This window comes from Mustela erminea, chromosome 13 (genome assembly GCF_009829155.1).
Source record: "Mustela erminea isolate mMusErm1 chromosome 13, mMusErm1.Pri, whole genome shotgun sequence".
NCBI lineage: Eukaryota > Metazoa > Chordata > Mammalia > Carnivora > Mustelidae > Mustela > Mustela erminea.
In genome coordinates, this window is record NC_045626.1 from 23,887,319 (window position 1) to 23,910,026 (window position 22,708).

Genomic DNA, 22,708 nt, shown 5'->3' on the forward strand with positions numbered 1-22,708 from the left:
TTTGGTGAGCAGTTCCTTTCCCACCAATGTGCACTTGTGCTTGCAGTTAGGTGAGTTTCTCCTGGTGGGTGATAGTTTCTTTCATCAATCTTGTTGGAGCAGAAATGGTACCGCCCCAGGGGGAGTAGGGTTGGCGTTTAGGTGGTCTCTGTCAGACCATCTGAGATTATATGCACACACGCAGGGACTCAAGATGGCAGCTAGAGTTTTTTGTTGTTGTTTTTTAATTTCATTTATTTATCTGACAGAGATCACAAGTAGGCAGAGAGAGAGGGGGAAGCAGGCTCCCCACTGAGCAGAGAGCCCAATGCGGGGCTCCATCCCAGGACCCTGAGATCATGACCTGAGCTGAAGGCAGAGGCTTAACCCACTGAGCCACCCAGACATCCCCTGAAATTAGTTTTTAAGTGTCCTATATTTATATGCAGTTAGTGATTAGGCCTCAGATTAAAGTAGAGTTTTTGGCTTTATTTTGTTTTTGTGTTTTTATTAAAGGACTACCCTAAGATGTGTTGTCAGATCACTCGAGAATTGTCTTGCCTCTGTTAATTACTGATAGAGGTGACAGAATGAAGTACCAAAGAATCCAGATTCCAGGGCCAGACTACCAGGTCTTCCGTCTCAGCTCTAGCACATATGAAATGTATGAACTTACCCATGATGCTTAACTTCTCTGTGCTTCCATTTTATCTAACCTGGAGATAATAGTAAGAATGATCTTGGAGTGATGTTGCAACATTGGTTGTTATGAATATTACAAGAGTTCATAACATGTCAACTCAGAACAGCACCTGGCAAATAATAAGCACTTAGTAACTGTTGCTAATAATATTACAACTACTGGCCATGTGGCTTGGGAAGATATTAAGGTTTCCTGAGTTTCAATTGCTGTAACTCCAAAATGGGAGTAATACTTGCTGCTCCATCTAAGTTATAAGACACATGTGAGGATAAAATAAGATTTTACTGTGAAAGTACTATTTAAAACACTCACAAACATAAGGTTTTCCTCTTATCAATGATTATTATAATTAAAATAGAGAGATACACTTGTATCTGTAGATAAAAATGAGCTTCCCTGAGTCAAGTGTTCTCAAGGTTAAGTGAATAGGTGAATCACTAGGATGTAGGGAGGAAATAGTTGATGTTTTTTATTTAAATCTCATCTGTCTTTGGTTTTTGTTTTTGCTATATTTAATAATTTAGGTGATATAGTAATATAGTAATAATTGCATACAGTTTATAAATAATAATAATCCTACCTGTTTGTGGGTGCTTAGAATTTTTTTTTTTTAATGAAAAGAATACCTGATCAAAGTTTGAAGTTTTACTGATCTAAAGAAATACTTGATATGGACACCTTCGTACAGTGTTAATTCAGGCTTTCTGAGTTCTAAGGAGATATCAATATAAGTACATCATCAGGTGCCTGACAACATTTTTGTGCTCTGATTTTTTTTTAAATATATATATTTTTTAATTTATTCATTTGACAGACAGAGATCACAAGTAGGCAGAGAGGCAGGCAGAGAGAGAGGAAGGGAAACAGGCTCCCCGCTGAGCAGAGAGCCCAATGTGGGGCTTGATTCCAGGACCCTGAGATCATGACCTGGGCTGAAGGCAGAGGCTTTAACCCACTGAGCCACCCAGGTACTCCTGGGTGATTTTCTATTAAGGAAAGGAATACCTTAGGTAATCATCAGAGATAAGCAGAAAGAGCTACATTTATAAATATTCATTGCAACATTATTGTAAATGTCAGAAGTAACCTATACATACATCAAACAAGGAAATATTTAAACAAATTGATATATTTAAAGGCTCTAGCCTCCATTACATAGTTTAGTAAACTATAATAAAGTTTTGAGGTTAGGTGTTTTAAGAAGATTCCATGAAGAGACATTCCCAAAATAATGTTAGGTGGAAAAATTAAGATATAAGGAGATATCAATATAAGTACATAGATATACAAAATGACCCCAATGCTAATAAAAATGCACACACACAAGACTAGAATGAAATACACTAACATGGTAAAAGCAGTTATCTCTGGGGAGAGGGATTAAGCATATTTTTATTGTTTTCATTCTTTTCTGTATTTTCCAGTTTTTCTGCATGCATTAGTTTTGTAATTAGAAAGTTTTTTTAAAAAAAGATTTTATTTATTTATTTGACAGAGAGAGAACACAAGTAAGCAGAGCAGCAGGCAGAGGGAGAGAGAGAAGCAGGCCTTCCACTAAGCAGGGAGCTGAGGAAGGGCTTGATCCCAGGACCTTGGAATCATGACCAAAGTCAAAGGCAGACGCTTAACAACTGAGCCACCCTTGCACCCCAGAAAGTTTTTTTTTTTTTTTTTAATATCATAAGCCATGCTTATTGTTCTTAGGCTTCAGTTTTTCATTAGCTGAATAACTTTTCCAGAGTATAAGTCATAGGATTAGGAAAAACTTTAATTTGTTGTCATGGCCAATTCTAATAGAATTTCATTGATAAATTTATTTTTCAGTGTTAAAGTGGTTTTTCTGTTTGTTTGTTTGTTTTTGATAACCTAGCAATTTCTGCTTCTGTAATCTTTTTGAGCTTTCCACAGAATATAGATAACTGCCAGTTACCATTATTTTGCTAATAAGCATAACTGTATATCAATTTAACCAATAATTATTTAATGGACATTGAGTAGGTAGTATAGGGAATATATTCCTGAAATATGTTCCTGAGTCCCAGCTCTCACAGAGATTCCCCTTTAGTCAGGGAAATGAGACTAGTCCTCATCAAATGTTGAGTAATACTTAACCATATCCGATAAATGTCAATTTCTGTGTTTTGACCATGCTTGTAGTTTTAGACATCAGCCTTTCTTTCAACCTTAGCAACTAAAATTCTTTGAAGTTCTTTATTAAGCCAATTCTCAAATTTCAGCTTTTTGGTGCTGAACTTGATGAAACTAGGAAAACTTGGTGTTTTATAAGCATTACTTTGAATCAGAGGTTCTCAAACTTGACTATATGCCTGAAGTTTCTAAGCCGCTCTGAAAAAATATAGGTGCTTAGATTCTGCCCCCAGATATTCTGATTTAACTAGTCTGGACTGGGAGTAGCAGAGGGAAGAAGTGGAGAGTGGGATTTTAAAGATACCTCTAAGTAATTCTAAAGTGTGGACAGTATTGAATATCATAGCCCTTAAACTAAAAACAGGCTCAAGGAAGAACTTCTGAGGAAATTTGAATTGCTAAGACTGAACGGAAGGACGAGGCCTAAACACTTACAGAGAGAGCATTTCTTCTGGAATGGTGACATAAGCCTAGATATGAAAAGGTAGCATTTGGGCTATTTTCCCAGCTCTGGCAGAAACCCCATCAGTGACATGGGTCCCACCAGGAATCCAGGGGAACTGGGGCAGCTTTACCATGCTATGCTGACCCTTAGCTCTTTTCTAGGTTTTCAGGGCCTCTTCCTAGCAAAGCCTTAATCTATGTGTAATATTACAGGGACCCATGCCTCTTCTGTTTCCTTGGCGATCATAATAATAGTTATCATTTATTTAGCTTCTGTTATCTACCAGATAATTTCATCCATTTTCTCTGATCCTTACCAGAACCTTGAAAGAGAATTGTTTTACAAATAAAGAAACAGGCTCGGATAGGTCGAGTTTTTGATCCACGGTCACATAGAAATGTCAGATCACGGTTTCAAAGTCTGCTTGGCCAGACTTCGGTTCCTGTATTTTGTCTGTGCCCTCATTCCGGTCTCCCTGCTGCCCCTCACATGTCTTCTCAGCTTTGGTGGCCTACCTTTAGGTCTTTCACTTTTCATACTTCAGTGTCTGGGCAGATGTTTGCTTAAATAGAGCAGTGTCTCATGAGAGGCTGGATTTTGCCTCTTAAAAATTCTCCTTTCAGAGAACGGTGTGAGGAGCTCCGTGCTGAATTGTTTTGTATCCATGAGAAGAAAGTGAGCGAGGAGCGGAAAGCACAGGTAGCTTTCAATGAAGAGTTGAAAAGGCAAAAACGGGTGGAAGAGCAGATGTTCTCAAAGCTCTGGGAGGAAGACCGATTAACCAAGGAAAAGCGAGAAGCTGAAGAGGCGAGGAGGCAGAAAGAGCTGGTGGAGAACACACGCCTGGGCCTTAATGCCCAGATCACGAGCATCAAAGCGCAGAGGCAGGCCGAACAGCAGCTGAAGGAAGAGGAGGCACGCTTTGTGGTGGGCCTTTTATGATGCTTTTTGTGGGATGATCCACTCAATGGGCATAGTACGCAGTTTGTAGGCCTGCTACCATGCCCTTTCCCTCATGGCCTGGATAGTTCCCCGGGCAACGACTATGGTCAAAGCCTTGGATTCCAAGGCCCAGTCAACAGTGCCATCCCATTGCACAGGGCAAGTTACTTCACTACTGCGACTTGGTCTCTTTCTCTTAAAAAATGAGGCAAAAGGCACTTGTCTTTGTTGTGAGGATGAATGTGATAATCGTGGGCAGTACCATGAAGGGCTGGTGGCAGTTTGGCAACATCCCCCCATTCTTTGATACGGATAAATGACAGTTTCCAAATCCTATGTAAAGTGCTATGCAACAGCTACAGTGGCCCCTCTGCCCCAGCCACCAAAATCAATCATTTTGTTCCAACAAGGTCATTGCCCCTACTATAGAGAAATTAGAACTGTCACTGGAAATGTATGAAAGCACTAAAAAAAGAAGCAATTCTATATGTATATAAAGCTTCCAGCAACTAGTACTTCAATGCAACCAAATTTAGGAAAAATGTTTATTTTCCTGGGAAGTCCCAAGTATTGAAATTTAGAACCATAAGAAATGCTAAAGGTAAGATACTTCAGAGCCCTAAAAATCTTCCTGGGTTTGAGACTATTTTCTTTTGGAGAGTTTGAAGACGTCTAACTATTTTAGCTTCTCTAAGAAAATTGAAATGGTGGCCCCCAAATTACTTCTGTTGTAAGATACCTAGTGAGTCATTTTTACTCACAATACTTCTGACACCAAATGTATGGGTTTTTCCTCACACCAAAGAATTCTGTAATTCTCCATGGGCCCTACCAACTAGGTGACCTACAGTTTGATTGGATTCTGACACTAGCTACCAGTGATAGCATTAGACTCCACAGGTTTAAGGGCTCCGTCCCAGAAGACTGCTTGGACTCCAGAGACCAGTCATAAGTGATAGGCCCTTAGGGTACCCACACCTCTGTCCAACTTGACTACAAAATCAGAGTTTCTCTTAGCTCCCCTTAAGTTTGATAATTCACTAAAATAACTCAGACTCCTCCAGAAAGTGCTTTGCTTGCTATATAATGGTTTATTGTAAAAGGTACAATTCAGAAACAGGCAAATGGAAGAGATGCATAGGACAAGGTATGGTGGGCAGCACACAGAGCTTGCACACCCTCTCTGGGCATACTGTGTTCCCAATACCTCCATGTGTTCACCAATCCTATTATTTGGCATTTTAATGGAGGTTTTCTTATATAGGCATGATTAATTGAATCATTTACCATTGATGATTGGACTCAATTTCTGGCTGCTCTCTTCTCTGGGGGTAGAGGGGTATCTAGAACTGAAAGTTTTAACCCTCTAATCATATGGTTTGGCCTTTCTGGTTACCAGCCCCAACCTGAAGTTATGTAGGGATTCCCACCACCAGTCATTACATAAGGGTACAAAAGACATGTACAAATACATGTCAAGTGTGTGTCTCAATGACACGATTAAGGACATTTTCTTATACATGCCAATATCAGACCTAAAAAAATTAACTGTGATTCCTTTTTATTATCTAAAATCAATACCAAATTTCTGTCATTGTCTGAACTATTAGATATTTAAATCAAAATCAAACATGTTCTTATAGTCTCTCTAGAAAGGGGGACTCTATCTTATTCAAAGTAAGGCACAATTGAGGTTGAAAGGGATGCCATAAATTTATTACATTAGCACAACAGGCACACAGTCAGAACTACCCCAGAGAAATCAAGACATGATCAACTGCTTTTAGGTCTCTTAATCTTGAACATTTCTCTCCTGTCCTATCCTATCTCCCCCACGTCTCACAACGGGGATTTGCCTGATTGCTTCATCCTGGTATAGTCAGGCTTACTTAAAAATGTGGCCTGCTATTATACTGACTTTCATTTTTGGTAGCCATTGCTTTCCCTTAGATGTAGCAGACGATTTTCACATTTTCTTTTGACCCTCACAATTCAGGATTTACTATTCATGACATTAATAGGAAAGTCTAGCACGTAACTGTCTTCTCACAAACCAGTGATAGTGATGACTGTGGCTGTTGTGAATCTCAGTTAAATCACACTGGGAATTGTATACCATCCTCACTATTGCCATGTCATCTCTTGTCCCAGCTGGGCAAGTACTTTTCCTTCCAGGACTACTGCTCAGCTGCCTCTGGAACAAGGACTAATGCTGCAGTTTATACTGTACCCAGATTTTCTAGCAAACCCACAATGCCTGACAATATTGGTGCCCTAGTTAAAACTGCTTGATTGGCCAGGCAGTTAAGCCACCTCAGAGGATCAGAAAGATAAGAAAATGAAAGGAATGGGGTAATGCTTTTAAAAGACAAAATGCATACAATTTAATTTTGTATATGTAGCTGATGGCACATTTCCAATTTGGGGCTCCCATAGCTCCTTAATAATGTGTCCATATCTGGATGTTGCAGGTGTACATAGAAGAGTAATGTCTAGAAGGCCAATACACTGAAATGTTGAGTGTGGTAGTGGGTGGTGGGTACTAGGATTAAAGGTGATTTCTCTCTATACTTTTCTGTATTTTGAACTCCACAACCATTTATTATTTCATAATCATGCACAGCACAAAGTGCTATTCCTGACTCGGCAATGAAAAGTCAAGTTTTCCATCTTATAGTCCCTCTAAATTCAGGTGTGTGTATCTCCAAGAGACACTTGATTCTCAGTCTCTTAAGTGAAATGATTTACATTTTGTTTTGTTTTGTCCAGCTGTACCAATGCATAATCTTCATTATTGTTTTGCCTTAGGAAAATGACAAAGCACAGGTGAAACTCGAGAATGAACAGGATAAGCTAAAGAAACAGAAGGCAAAACAGGAAATTAGGGCTGCTTTGCAGAAAGCCCTCCAAGAGAAGATAGAACATATTCAACAGGAATATAGAGAAGAACAGGATTTGGACATGAAGCTTGTGCAAAGGGCCCTTCAAGACTTACAGGAAGATGCTGATAAAAAGAAGCAAAAAAGAGTAAGGTGTTTGTTCAAAATATGTTACTACTATGTGCTGAACAAGATAGCTCGCTTAGCTTTCAGTCTTACAGGAGCCAGCCACATGTGAACCATACTATGCTACTCTTAAGTGTGGTCCACGAACCCGCAACGTCAGCATCATCTGGGAGGATGTTAGAAGTAGAAATTCATAGCCTCCAGAATCAGAGTCTCCAAATCAAAATCTTGGCAGGGGCAAGAAATCTATTTCAACAAGCTCCCCCAGGGGATTCTGATGCCCATTGAATTTGGAGCCCTCCTATAAGGTGGAGTTGGCATTGTGATAGCAGGATGGGAGAGAAGGAAGTGGGTGACTAAGTATGCCGTGAATCTGGCAAAAATGTCACTGAAGAAGTGGTATTCGAGTTGGACCTTGAAAGATATGTAAAGTTTTGTCAGGCAGAGAGTAGAGAAAAGCGTTGGGTATGTATTCTGTTATCTGTTCTTTTGAAATTTGTATTGAAATCTTGAGGTCGTTGTGCCTTTCCCGTAGGTACTACTTTTTTTGTTTGTTTGTTTTGTTTCTCTTTAAAAATAAACTTTATTTTTTAGAGCAGTTCTCGGTTCGGAGCAAAATTAAGTGAAAGATACAGAGATTTCCCATGTACCCCCTGCCCCTACATAGGACGTAGCCTCCCGTGCTACCAATATCCCCCAACCAGAGTGGATATTTGTTACCACTGAAGAAGCCACATCGACATGTCCTTATCACCCAGAGTCCATAGTTTACGTGAAGGTTTACTCTTGGTGTTGTACATTCAGTGGGTTTGAATGAATGTAAGATGACATGTAGCCACCATGAAAGTATCATACAGTAATTTCACTATCCTAAAATCTTCTGTGCTCCCCTGGTTCATTCCTCTTCCCTGACTCCAAACCCATAGAAACTGCATATCTTCTTACTGTCTCTACAGTTTCATCTTTTCTAGGATGTCATCAAGTTGGAATCATACAGTATGATGCCTTTTTAGATTCACTTATTTCACCAAGTACTGTGCATTTAAGTTTCCTCCATACCTTTTCCTGACTCTGCAGCTCATTTCCTTTTCACTCTTAATAATGTTCCATTGTGTGGATGGAGCACAGACTATCCAGCCACCTACTGAAGGATATCCTGGGCTGCTTCCGGTTTTAGTGATTATGACTAAAGCTATTATACACATTTGTGTGCAGGCTTTTGTGTGGCTGTATGTTTTCAGATCATTTGGGTAAATGCCAAGGAGTGTAGTTGCTGGGTCATATGGTAAGAGTATGTTTAGTTTTCTAAGAAACTGCCAAATTGTTTTCCAAAGTGGCTGTAGCATTTTGCATTTTCACAGTCAGTGTCAACCGTACATACTAGAGGCCTGGCCTAGGGTAGAACTCCAGGTATGGGCTCTATTGCTAGTTGAGTGATCTCAGTGAGCTCTGTGGAGTTGCCAGGGGTGCACCTTGGAAACGAATGCATGGTGTCCATGACTGAGTTTAGAATCACTGTGACTTGGGCTTCTGTGTCTAATAGAGCCAGGAATGTCTGGTGATTGCCTTTGTCCCACTGGGCCACCAGAGTCGTAAGTGGACAATTGTGCAGATGGGACAAGCTCTGAGGAACTGCCAAATCCCTAGGGTCATTTTCTGGGAGACTCTTAAGCCTGCTGTCAGGGGTGTTGTTTGGGAGAGAGGGAGCCTTGGGATCTCTGAAGGCCTCTGAGACATTAACATTGGGCTCTGTAGTGAGGTAATCACTTGTTTTAAAGAGAGGAGCTTACTTCATATTTGTCTCAATATAAAATTGCTAGGCACCCCCAACTGGTGGAGCTGCTAGTACAAGGCTCCCTGCTATTTAAAATGTCTCAGACATTGCTTCCTGACAGATTTGGCTTGGGAGCTCCAGGACCAGGAGACAGGAAGGTTGCTCTACAGGGTGGGTTGCAGGCTTGGCACCTGAAAGCTAGCCTTGGGCTTGTGGGCTGCCTTGGTATTATAAAATCTGGGAGTCTAGTTAGGTGTCTCTTTCATGGGGTGCCATCAAGTTTACTTCTTCCAGTGCCTGCTGAATAGTATGGGAGGTCCCCACAAAGTGGAGGCACATGGCCCTATTAATTTGGGAGGGGGTTTGTCTATAAGAAGAATTATCTGGATTTATGGACAATTGGGGCCTCTTCAAGACTGGAGATAAAATCTGGGTCCTCTGGGTTGCTATGTTCAGAGACGTGATAGACCCATTGGATCACACCAGTGTTACAGAGGACTCAGGCCTCATCTAGTGTGTTCTGCTAGCTTTGAGCCTTTGTGGTAATAACTACAATAGAAGGGTGAGGTCAGCTCCAAGCCATAAAAATCCAGGCAAGCGGAGGAAGGGATTCTCCCTCTGTCTTCAGAGCTGGTGCCTTTGGGTCTGGACTCTCCCTCGTCATTGGAATCCTTGATTATGGTGTTTCCATTTTCCCACATGGAAGGCTACAAGGGTCCTGGAGTTGGGATTTCCCACCTCTCAGGTCAGTTAGGCTCAGATAAAAACTGCAGCAGGTTAGGGTCTGGTTAAATATTTGCTCCTGAGAGCAAACCTAAGAACAGCATGTTCTGGTGGTGTATTTCAAAATGATTCCATTTCTTCTGCTGCGGGAAGCATGAAAGGCTTTTTCTCTGATATTCACTGTGAGAACTTGGTAGAGCTTCAGAAGGTAAAACTCCCAAAAGTGTGCTCTCCTCCACGTTTCATCACTGGGTCCCCTTAGAGCTTTTAACTCTTAGATGTGTCTGCACTGAACCTCTAGCAATTCATCAGTTGCAGGTTTTCCTATCCCAGCACTGGTTCCCATAGAAGTTTCTGCTCATGGGTTTCCACTATGGTAATTTGTGATTGTCTGTATTTACCTGTCTGTCTCTCCAATCTGGGGGCAGTGGTTTGCCCTGTAACCTCACTTCTCATATGGAACCAAGATTGTTGATTTCTTTGTAAGATTGATTTTTTTTTTTTATTTCTGAGAGAGAGGGAAAGAGAGAGAGAACATGCTGAGCACTGAGCCTAACACAAGGCTTGGTCTCATGACTCTGAGATCACGATCTGAATCGAAACCAAGACGCTTAACAGCCTGCACCACCCAGGTGCCCCAAGATTGTTAATTTATTAAGTTAAAATTAAAAGCTGATTTATTAAGCTTTTTGCTTGTTGTTAGAATGCCAGAGTGACACCTTCTAAGCTCCTTATATACCAGATTGGAAACCAGGAATCTTCTATTTTTTTTATTAAGTTTTTTATTTGGGGATAATTACAGATAATTATAGATTCACATGCAGTTGAAAGAAATAATACGAAGAGATAATACAAAGAGATGCAATGGACCTTTCATTCAGTTTTTCTCTATGATGTCTTGAATAACTATAGTATAATATCAGAGCCAGGATATTGACATTGAACTGTCAAGATACAGAACATTCCCATTCCCATCACAAGGATTCTGAAGAATCCTTTTTTGGCCACATCCACTTCCCTCTTGTCTTCATCCCCTTCTTAATCCTTGGCAACCGCTTACCTGTTCTCCATTCCACAATTTTGTCATTTCAAGAGTGTTCTATAAATGGAATCATATAGTATGTAACCTTTTGGGATTGACATTTTCATTCAGCGTCACTCTCTGGAGATTTATCCATGTTATTGAATGTATCAGTAGTGTTTATTTTTATTGTCTAGTAGTGTTCATGGTAAGACTGTACCACGGTCTGTTTTTACCATTTACCTGTGTACAGGTTTTTGTGTGAACACAAATTTTTGTTTCTATGGGAAAAAGGCCTTGAAGGTTAGTTGTGATTGCATGTTTGGTTTTTTGTTTGCTTGTTTGTCTTGTTTTGTTTTGTTTTTAAAGAAAACTGCCAAGCTGTTTTTCACAGTAGCTTTACCAAATGTGATCAGTATTGGTACATTCCTACAAACAATGAATAGATGATTGAGTTTCTCCACATCCTCACCAACATTTGGTGGTGGCACTCTTTTTTACTTTAGCTCTACTGAGAGATGTAGAGAGATATCTCATTGTTTATTTTACGTTTCCATAGCTCTACTGATAGATGTAGAGTGATATCTCATTGTTTATTTTACATTTCCATAATAACCAATGATGTTGATCAATTTTTCATGTGTTTATTTGCTATATGTATATCTTCTTCAGTGAAATGTTTTCTTATATTTCTTTCCCATTTTCTAATTGGATTCTTTTTTTTCTTTCTTTTTTTTTGTTATTGAGTTTTTTGTTCTCCATTAGATCATTTTATTTTATTTTTTTAACAGCTTCATTAAGGTATAATTCATACAACTTTCCCATTTCAAATATATATTCAGTGGCTTTTTGGTATATTCACATAAGTATGCAACCATCACCACAGTCAATTTTAGAACTTTTTATTATCTCACTCTTCCCTCTTCCCCACGCCTTGCCCCTATTCTTTTTTTTTTTTTTCAGATTTATTTATTTATTTGAGAGAGAGAGGGAGGGTTGGAGAATGCACACAAGCAAGGGATAGGGCAGAGGGAGAAGAAGCAGCAGATTCCCTGCTGAGTAGGGAGCCCAATTTGGGGCTGGATCTCAGGACCCTAAGATCATGACCTGAGCCAAAGGCAGAGGCTTTAACCCACTGAGCCACCCAGGCACCCCTGAATAATTCTTCACTGTACCGATGCACCATGTTTCATTGTCAGCCTATGGATATTTGATTTGTTTGCATTTTTTTGGCTATTATAGATAATGCTACGTGAATATTCTCATATAAATTTTTGTTTGGACGTAGGTTTTTGCTTCTCTTGGGCATATACCTAGGAGTAGAATTAATGAGTCCTAAGGTAACCCTAAGTTTTTGAGTACTTGCCAAATTGTTTTCCAAAGTGGTTTCACCATTTTATGTTCTCACTAGCAGTGTCGCAGGTTTTGATTTCTCCACACACTTGTTAACACTTGTTATTGTTTGTCTCTTTTATTTTAACCATCCTGAAGTATGTCTGAAGTGATCTGTTATTGTGGTTTTGATTTGCATTCCCTAATGAGTAATGATCTTGAGCTTCTTTTTCTGTGTCTATCAACCATCTGTATATCTTCTTTGGAGAAATCTATCTGAACCTTTCGAAACTTCAAGAAATATATTCCAATCCTTTTTCCAATTCTTAATTGGATTATTTGACTTTATTACTGAGTTGTAATAGTTGTTTATATGTTCTAGATACAAGTCCCTTACCCATAAACTCTGTGTAAATATATTTTTTTCATCCTGTGGGTTGTCTTTTCACTTTATTAATGGTATCCCTTAAAGTACAAAAGTTTTAATTTTGATAAAGTCCAATGTATCTACATTTTGTTTTGTTGCTTGTGCTTTTAGTGTTATATCTAAACATCAGTTCCTACCCCAAGGTCAAGAAGATGGTGGTCCTATGTTTTCTTCTTAAAGTTTTATAGGTTTAGTTCTCCCATTTAGGCCTTTGATCCATTTTGAGTTAACTTTTGTATATGTTGTGAGGTAGAGGTCTAACTTCATTCTTTTGCACGTAGATACCCAGTTGTCCCAGCACCATTGTTGAAGAGACGGTTCTTCCCCTGTAGGATTGTCTTGGTACACTTGTCAGAATCAGTTGATGGTGAATGTGAGGGCTTAGCTCTGGACTCTGAATTCTTTTCCATTAATCTATGTCCGTCCTTAGGCCAGTAGCACATATATATATGCTTTGATCACTGTAGCTCTGCAGTAAATTTGAAATCAGGAAATGTGAATCTTCCAACTTTGTTCTTTTCAGATTGTTTTGGCTTTTCTGGCTCTCTTGCATTTCCATATGAATCTGGAATCTGCTTGTGGATTTATGCATAGAAACCTTTTTGGATTTTGATAGGGATTGTTTTGAATCTGTAGACCAAATGTAGACAGTTGCCATTTTACCGGTATTGTCTTCTGATCCATGAATATAGGATGTTTTTCCACTTATTTTTTCAGTTTCTTAGTTTTCAGAGTATATGTTTTACACTTCTTTTGTTAAATTTATCCCCACGGATGAGACTATGAATGCAAGTTATTCTGAGGGTACAGTTCAGACCTTGTCAGTCCCCCCGCCAGATTTATGATATTCTCAAAAGCAGTCAGAACAGAGATCGGATGGAACGGCACAAGTATAATACCGTGAGCAACAGAGACGTCAGCATTGCAAAGCCCAGTTCACAGTCTTAGCTGCACATTAAAATCACTTGGCGAACTTAAACACTGTTCCTTAGAACGGACTCTCAGGGTGAGATTCAGCCCTTGGTGCTTTTTAAAGCTCCCAGGTGATTCCAGAGTATAGCTAAGACTGAGAATGTCTGTTATTGAAGTATCAAGTGACCATCTTGTAGTCAGAAGCAGTGCTGTCATAGTAGTAATAACTGACTTTGTTTATCAGGTTACAATTTCATAACCTATCTAAATGGAAATAAATTAAGATAAAGCTGTTTAATTGAAAATTATCCAGACACTGCTTTGAAAAACAGTTTGGGAAAGTGTTTGAAGTAACTTATTCAAAAATGTATTATAAAGCGCAGGTACAAAGAATAGCACAATAAACGCCCATATGTCCTTCACTTAGCTTCAACAGCCACCAGCTAACGGCTTCTCTGTATTATGTGTGTGCCCCACCCATTCCCTACCACCACTCTTGAATATTTTGAACTAAACCTGAGAGAGAATATTTCATCCATAAATGTCTCATTATGTAGTTCTAAAAAATTGGGATTGTAGCTCTAAAAGATTGTTTTAAAACTTATCCTCCATACCATTATCACACCTACAATTTTAACAACGTGAGGTAATTCTTCTGTTTGTAGGAAGAGATGGCAAGAGAACAGGAGATATATCTTCAGTATGTGGCACAGCGGCGTGAGGAGGAGAGAGCTCAGGAGAAAGAACTGGACAGAATATTAGAGGCAGAGAAGGAAAAGAAGTTGGCGGAGAAGGACAAGGAGCTGAGACTTGAAAAGGAGGCAAGGAGACAACTTGTGAATGAGGTCATGTGTACGAGAAAACTTCAAGTTCAAGAAAAATGTAAGGACATGAATTATAATAATAATATAGTTGGGCCTTAATTCAACTTAATTAGTAACCAAAATATTTATAAGTAGGTATTATGTGTAAAATGATATGAGGGATGTAAAAAGGATTAAGGCAAGACCCCTGCCTTGCAGAACTTATGTAATTTAATCCTTCGAGTATAAACTTACAAAGAGTTTCATATCCTAGTAGATTCTGAGGAATCATGTGCGTTGACTGGTCTGTGCACCTTAGTGACTATAAAAGGGAAGTGAGAAGGTAGGGCACAACGCACACCTCCCTCCTCCCTTTTATCTGTCCGTCTTTTCTTTCCACGGGTGTTTCCATACCTCCATACCTTTACTTGGGTAGTTTTCTCTGCTTATGATGCTTTTGATCCTGAGAAATCCTGGAGATCCTTCAAGGCCAGCTCAGATGTCTCATTCCTCAAATTTGTCCCTCATTCTTAATAAATCCTCTTTCCAGGACTCTCACTGTGGCTTGCTCACATCCCTGTCTTAGTACACTTTTGTATGCCCTCAGCTCCAAACCGTGCTTGGTCATGAAAGGAAATATTTGTTGAGAGGGTGAACTGTCACCTTCAGATTTCCACTGCTCCATGTCCAGCCCAGTGGACCAGAAAGGCAATAGACAGACACATTTACCATTCAGGTACTATTAGACTTCACTCTAGTTGTCTTTGCAAGAGAAACTCGTATTCTCTACTCCAGGAATTATGACAGCCGTTGAAAATTGGTAAGCCTGTATTGGGTGGAGTTGTAAGAAAATGAGAAAAAAAGTCTATAAACTAAAAGATTTCTGTTTACCCCTGATAAATATTTTAAAATATATTGAGACAACATGGAAAATTTAAGTGTTTGGGGCCATTTTTAAACAAAGGAACAAAATCAACCGTAAGTCTACCACCCAGAAATAGCTACTACTCACAGCTTCATCTATTTCCTTCTAGTATTTTTACTATGTATGTAGCAAATTAGGATTTATGTTGAAAGTATTGTTTTACAGCCTGCCTTTGCCACTTACCATAAACATTTTTCTAGGTCACCTTTTTTTTTTTTCAGTTATAAAATTTGTAATGCTGCCTAGAAATCTATTATAAAAATGGACCATGATTTATTTCATCTAAACACAACTAATGGACCTACAGATTGTCTTTAATCTTTTTACTACTATTTTAGAATTGCAGGTTACTATCTCTGTACATAGTTCTTCTTGGCTTATATATGATTATTTAAGAAAAGTTCCTATAAATGGATGTGGGGGCCAAAGTTGTACATTTCAGTTGTGTTTTTGCTGACTGTATTTATTCTTTTGTGAACTCTGGTTTCTTTGTTATTTTTTCACACTTCCTGGATGCTTATGTTTTAAAATTTTAATTTATTAATGCCTTTTCTAATTATTTTGTCATAAATTCTTTTTAACATAAATGACAACAGAACTTTTTGTTCTCGAGATGAGAAAGGTAAGAAGTGTTCTAATAGTGATAATCTGGCTTGAAAAAGGCTGATCATAGATTTTCAGTGAAAAATCGTTGAGAGTAAAATCTGTGTAGATCACACACATTCAAACCTAAATCCTCTTCTTCCCTTGATGGAGAGGACTGCTTTTACCCTATCGACCTTAGACACAGTCCAGTGATTATAGGCTCTGCCTCTCTAAAGACAGGATGACCCTGATGCCCAGAGGGATTGCCAGCAAGCCTTCTCTGAAGAAAGTCATTTACCAAAAATTACTTTTGTTTTTCTTAAGTACAACGAAAGGCAAAAGAACAGGAAGAACGTGCTATGGAACAGGAACGCATAAATGAAGGCCTGAAAGAGCTTAACCATGCAGAGAAGGAGAATTTTGCAAGGTATGGTTTTGTTTCCTTTATTATTGTTTACTGCCTAAAAAGGGGGAAGGGAGAGGACAATGTGCCATCACTCATGCATTACTGACATTTTTTACATCAGTATTACATTTGTCCTAAAAGCTCCAGTCACATTACAAAATCCCATATAAAAATAAACACCAAACATCTTGGTAAAATTAAATTTTATTGTTATTGTGTACATTCTGGTTATAGACATTAGGTATTAAAATGAATGGATACCTTAAAAAATAAAGTAAGTTAAAATGATTTTTTTAAAACAGGCTCCAACATTAAATCCTAATGAAATAACCAGAAGATTATTCTTTCATACGAAATGAACCCTGAAACTCAGTGTGGCTTGATTAGTTGGAGTAGCAGAAATGGCTTCTGAAAATGGGAGTCCATACAAAATGTCCTCAGGAGAATTTTTGTAGCCTCACTGGGCTGGAAAACTGAAATGTTCTAGGTGTTTTGGGAAATACCACTGCCTTCCTCTGACAAGGCCCCTCTGAGAACCACCGCCAGGCTCTGGAGGAGGAAATAGGCAGATCCGTCCTGGCAGCATTTCTTGGACCATAGCACCCCTTTCCCACCGATGACCAGGATACCCAATTCAGATGACCAGTGTGGTGGAGGAAGGTGACTTGGTTCCTCTAATTGCTGCTCCCCTTTCCTGTCCCTTGGCCCTGTCCCATGACATACATACTTGGTACATAGACATAAGTTCTTTTCATTCTAGAGAAGAGTTGGGTTTAGGTACCTGAGCCTAGTGTGAGCCTAGTGTTTCGGGGGACTAACAATAATTTCTGGCCTACCCTACTGATTTCCTGCTATTGTCTCTGCTCTGGAGGTCTTTCCTTCTCACTTTTGAAGTTTATTGTTGGACATGTGAGGGGGACCTGATAAATAGCAATAGGCTTCCCTGCCCTACTTCTGAATCAACTGAGAGAAGGAAAACAGTATGTGTGGAAGGTATCATAGCTGCCTATCGGTACATTATAGAAACCCCCACGATGTGTGCCTTTAGGTGAGTTATGATTATCTCTGATGGTTCTCTGGTTGACAGGGCTCCCTTGGGTGATTCTTCCTGGCCGTCCCTCATGTAGTTCAGGTCAGGTGTTAGCCAGGGCTACATTCATCTGAGGGCTCAACCGTCCTGGACACCTAAGATACCTACTCATGTAGCTGGCAGCGTGTGCTGACTGTAGATGGGGACTCATCCGGTGTTGCCCCCAGAACAACTTCATGTGGCTTTTCTATGTGTTGGGCCTTCTCACAGTGTAGTGGCCGGTTCTGACAGGGAGAGGTCCAATAGACAGGATGGGGAAGCTGCCAGGCCAGTGAAGGGCTGCCCCTAGGACCGGCGTAGCATCACTTGTCATAATCTGTTGGTCATGAAAATAGTCACCAGGGCTATCCAGATTCAAGAGATGGAGACAGAAGCTCCACCTCTTGATGAGGGGAATAGAGGTCCACATTGCAGGAGAGTGCATGGGAGGGAGATGCTGCTGTGACCATCTTTAGAAAATGGACTCTGCCACAGAGGCGTGTGCATGCTTTTCTGATAAAAGCTGATATTTATAAAATGCAGCTTATAGATTATAAAATGGCTGACCACTATGGAGAACAGTATGAAGTTTCCTCAAAAAATTAAAAATAGCTCTTTTTCCGGCTGGAACCATGGAGGGTGCAGAGGAGAAGAAAAAGAAGGTTCCTGCCGTGCCAGAAACCCTTAAAAAGAAGCGAAGGAATTTCGCAGAGCTGAAGATCAAGCGTCTGAGGAAGAAGTTTGCTCAAAAGATGCTTCGAAAGGCAAGGAGGAAGCTTATCTATGAGAAAGCCAAGCATTACCACAAGGAGTACAGACAGATGTACCGGACCGAGATTCGGATGGCGAGGATGGCAAGAAAAGCTGGCAACTTCTACGTACCTGCAGAACCCAAGTTGGCGTTTGTCATCAGGATCAGAGGCATCAATGGTGTGAGCCCAAAGGTTCGAAAGGTGTTGCAGCTCCTTCGCCTTCGTCAAATCTTCAATGGCACCTTTGTTAAGCTCAACAAGGCTTCAGTTAACATGTTAAGGATTGTGGAACCATATATAGCATGGGGGTACCCTAACCTGAAGTCAGTGAATGAATTAATCTACAAGCGTGGTTATGGCAAAATCAACAAGAAGCGAATTGCCCTGACAGATAACACATTGATTGCCCGATCTCTTGGTAAATATGGCATCATCTGCATGGAGGATCTGATTCACGAGATCTATACTGTTGGAAAAGGTTTCAAAGAGGCAAACAACTTTTTATGGCCCTTCAAATTATCTTCTCCACGAGGGGGGATGAAGAAAAAGACCACCCATTTTGTGGAAGGTGGAGATGCTGGCAACAGGGAAGACCAGATCAATAGGCTTATTCGAAGAATGAACTAAGGTATCTACCATGATTATTTTTGTAATCGGGCCAGTTAATAAAGGACTACTCTCAAATGGAAAAAAAAAAAAAAATTAAAAATAGGGGCGCCTGGGTGGCTCAGTTGGTTGGGAGTCTGCCTTCAGCTCAGGTCATGATCCCAAGATGTGGGATAGAGCCCCACTTTGGGGCTCCCTGCTTCAGTAGGGAGTCTGCTTCTCCCTTTCCCTCTGCCTCTCCTCCTGCTTGTGCTCTCTCTGTCTCTCTCTCAAACAAATAAATAAAATCTTAAAAAAAAAATTAAAACTGGAACTACCATGTCATCCATCAATCGGACTTCTGGGTGTATATTCAAAATAATCGAAAGCAAGATGTTGAAGAGATATTGACACAGCCATGTTCATAGCAGCACTGTTCACAATAACCGGGAGGTGGAAATAACCCAGGTGTCCATTAACACATGAATGGATAAACCAAATATGTTATATACGTACAATGGAATATTAGCCTTAAAATGGAAGAAAATCCTGTCAGATGCCTCCTCATGCATGAACCTTGAGGGCATTATGCTAAGTGGAATAAGCCAGTCACAAAAAGACAAGTACTGTATGATTTCACTTATACAAGATCCCTAGAGTAGTCAAATTCATAGACACAACAAATAGAATGGTGGTTGCCAGAGACTGGGGGGAGGGGGAAAAGGGAGCTCCTGTTTAATGGGTGGAGTGTTTCAAGTTTACAAGATGAACATGTCCCGGAGAACGATGTAAGGCAACGTGAATGTACTGACGCTACTGAACTAGACACTTAAAAATTGTTCAGTGGTGGTCAATTTTACGTTGTGTGTTTTTTTTACCACAGTAAAAACAAAACAAAATGAAACAACACACTATAAAATTTAAAATGTGGTTTATATGTTTAACATGTGGCTTACATGCGGAGGAAATCGTCTAGTTCATGCTGAACAGAATGAGGCCCACTCACCCCGCCAGGCCCCAGCAATGCCAGCCTGCTCTGGCTCTCTCCTGCAGGCCAGTGGCCCTTTGACAGCAGAGTGGAAAACCTGCAGACTAGTCTGTTCCTGGTTTGACCAGTAGAGAAGTCATTCCTTCTCAGAGAAAAGTGGGAGGGGGCTGGAGAGAGGCCAAGGACTCTCACTCCAGATAGCAGGAAATGTTGTGAGGGGGCCAGAAGTATTCCCTCCCTAAAATCAATATTTGTTCTGTTTATCTTAATTATTATTGTGTAAATAAACACATTATTGAATTTTCCATCTATTTTTTCCTATATCACCCTGATTTTAATGGGAATTTTAATTTGACTTCAAAAGTTACATTTTAATTATGATGCCCTAAATGAATCCAAATGCTTGCTTTTACAATTTTGTACTTTGACATTTTTAATACTGCAGGCGCTCCAGTTTGGCCCAGGAGTACAGAAAGCAGCTTCAGATGCAAATGTCCTACCAGCGGCAGGCCCGGGAAGCACAGAAGGAGGAGGAACGCCGAGAGTTTGAAGCAGGGGTAGCAGCAAACAAGATTTGCCAAGACAAGATCAGGGAGATCCTGTCTTTCCATCAAGTGCTGCCCCGAAACATTCATCCCATGCGGAGGGCATGCCCTGATAAGCTCCCACCGTAGTTTCATAGACATTAATATATTTTTTCACAGTCTTTTCATGTCTTTAACTATAGTATACTGGTCTGTTCTTTTCAACTCATGGATAAACTTCCTTTATTTCTCTGAGTTTCCATAATTCTACATAATGTTATTCCTTCAAATTAAACTTCGTGCCTTTTTTTAGACTTCATAGACTTACATATGTGAGTGATTTATTTCATATCATATAGTTATTTTCCTGACTTACCCCCACACCTCCCTTTCTTGCTCATTTATTAATAGCTACAGTTTCTCCACCCCTCTACTCAAATGCCCATTTTCTTTAGCCTTTGTCTCATATACATAATTGCCTTGTCTCGTGTATGTAAATCACCCTGTCAACAGGGCAGAGCTGGGCCTAACAGCCACTTTCATTAGCCCACTTATTTAATTATTATGTAAATATTTTCCTTGCATGTGACTTTGGCAAGAACAGAGCAAACCCCTTGCTTTTGTGGAGCTTATGTCCTGGGAGAGGAAATCAGATAACGTATTAAGTACTATAAAGCAGGAAATGGCAAGAGTACTAGAAGATCAGTTTGAGCAGGTGGTACTCGAATGAACCAACAATATGGTTATCTGGGCAGAAACATCCCCACCAGAGGAAAGAGCCAGTGCAAGGGGCCTGGGGCAGAAGTCTGTTTAGTGTGTTTGAGGCATAGTATTTGTGCAGAGTAGAGTGAGTGAGGAACAAAGTGGTAAAAGATTAATCAGAAAGGCAGTGAGGGCTAAATGATGTAAGGCCTTGGAACCATGGTGAAGACTAGCTTTTCCCATGACTATGAAAAGCTGTTACAGAATTTTGAGCAGAAGAGTGACATTAGATGTAAGAGGGTTGCTGGCTGCAGACAAAGGCCGAGAACAGATTTTGGGGAGACAAAAACAGACTCAGTTAAGGAACGATCATAGTAGCCCAGGTGAGAGGTGAGGATGGCATGGCAGCCAGCCCCCACGACAGTCCCTGTGATCCTCTCCCCGTATCTCCGTCCCTGTGCAGTCCCCTTCCACCCTCAACCATGGCTGCCCTGTGTGATACCCCCTTGCAGACAAAGTGTTCTAGCGTCTTCTAGAGAGCCTCCTCAAAAATGGCAGGGAGGGAACTTTGGGAACTTGCGGGTAAGGAGCTCTGGAAATCCTCTCTTCAAAGGGCAATAATAAAATGGTAAACCGTCAAAAACAGCCATTTCAGCACTGGAAATTGACCAAAGGCATGGAACAGATGGAGAAGCATTTATTCAAGAAAATCTACAAAACCTTGGTGAGAATGGTGGGAATCTATGGCCTCCTGGCCAGGAGCTGCTGCCACATCCCCCTCAGCTACATGGAACAACAGTTCCACCGGGCAAGGCAGGCTGTGAGGACCTGCTACCTCACCGCCAGGGGAGGCCGACTTGAATGGGAGCAGCATTTGGAAAAATACGTGCTTGGGGCATTGTCAAATAATAGTGGTTTCTCTGGCAGTCAGAGAAGGGCAACATCACAACTAGCCTGAGGTGGTGATACTGATTGGGACAAGTAGCAGAACAGCCAGAATTTACAGGAAGATCTGGGGAACATGACAGTCTTAATGGGCTTTGGTATTTGAATGGGCTTCCACATATTCTTGGTACTCAGGAAGGCTGTGTGGACAGACAGCTACATGCTTGTTCATAAAGGACAATGGACAGGTCCTAGCAGTCTACTGATCCTTGGCCAAATGTGAGGGCTTGCACATACAGAAAGTCAAAGCTGGGGCAGATTTGGCCTAAATTTTGAATGTGTTCCCCAAGCCTCACACAGATCCACAGCAAAAGGTAGAAGCCTTACTAGCTTCATCACTCACTGAGCATACACCGTAAAGACAGAGGGCCAGACCAAGGAAGCCAGCCAGCCTTAAAAATAAAACAGGAATTTTATTTTATTTTTATTTTTTATTATATTCAATCAACTGACATATAATACATCATTAGTTTTTTTTAAAAAGACTATTTATTTGACAGAGAGATCACAAGTAGGCAGAGATGTAGGCTGTTGGGGAGGGGCAGGCTCCTTGCCGAGCAGAGAGCCCAATGCAGGGCTTGAACCCAGGACCCTGAGATCATGACCTGAGCCAAAGGCAGAGGCTTAACTTGCTGAGCCACCCAGGCATCCCACATCATTAGTTTTTGACGTAGTGTTCAACAATTCATTAGTTGCATATAACACCCATTGCCCATCACCACACATGCCCTCCTTAATACCCATCGCCCTAAAAAAGGAATTTTTTTTTGAAGATTTTATTTATTTGACAGAGAGAGACACAGTGAGAGAGGGAACATAAACAGGGGGAGTGGGAGAGGGAGAAGCAGGCATCCCGCTGAGCAGGGAGCCTGATGTGGAACTCAATCCCAGGACCCTGAGATCATGGCAGATCAAAGGCAGACGCTTAATGACTGAGCCACCCAGGCTCCCCTAAAACAGGAATTTTTAAAATGAGCAGGTATCAGTGTTATCTCCTCGGGTTGTATAAAGGT

The 22,708-nt window shown here is 40.5% G+C and overlaps 2 protein-coding genes across 2 annotated transcripts in view; both read left to right on the forward strand.

Moving 5' to 3' along the window:
- CFAP53 (cilia and flagella associated protein 53) overlaps positions 1-20,377 on the forward strand; it is a 39,470-nt gene extending 19,093 nt beyond the window's left edge. Inside the window, exons 4-8 of the mRNA XM_032309116.1 lie at positions 3,899-4,202; positions 7,026-7,244; positions 14,077-14,293; positions 16,049-16,151; positions 19,970-20,377. Coding sequence (XP_032165007.1) covers positions 3,899-4,202; positions 7,026-7,244; positions 14,077-14,293; positions 16,049-16,151; positions 19,970-20,198 — 1,072 coding nt within the window. The 3' untranslated portion in view covers positions 20,199-20,377. The remainder of the gene's footprint in view (positions 1-3,898; positions 4,203-7,025; positions 7,245-14,076; positions 14,294-16,048; positions 16,152-19,969) is intronic.
- LOC116571324 (60S ribosomal protein L7-like) lies at positions 17,811-18,653 on the forward strand. Its single transcript, XM_032309117.1, has one exon. It carries the CDS (start codon positions 17,832-17,834, stop codon positions 18,576-18,578), a length of 747 nt encoding a protein of 248 aa, XP_032165008.1. The 5' UTR covers positions 17,811-17,831; the 3' UTR covers positions 18,579-18,653.
- Positions 20,378-22,708: the final 2,331 nt, after the last annotated feature.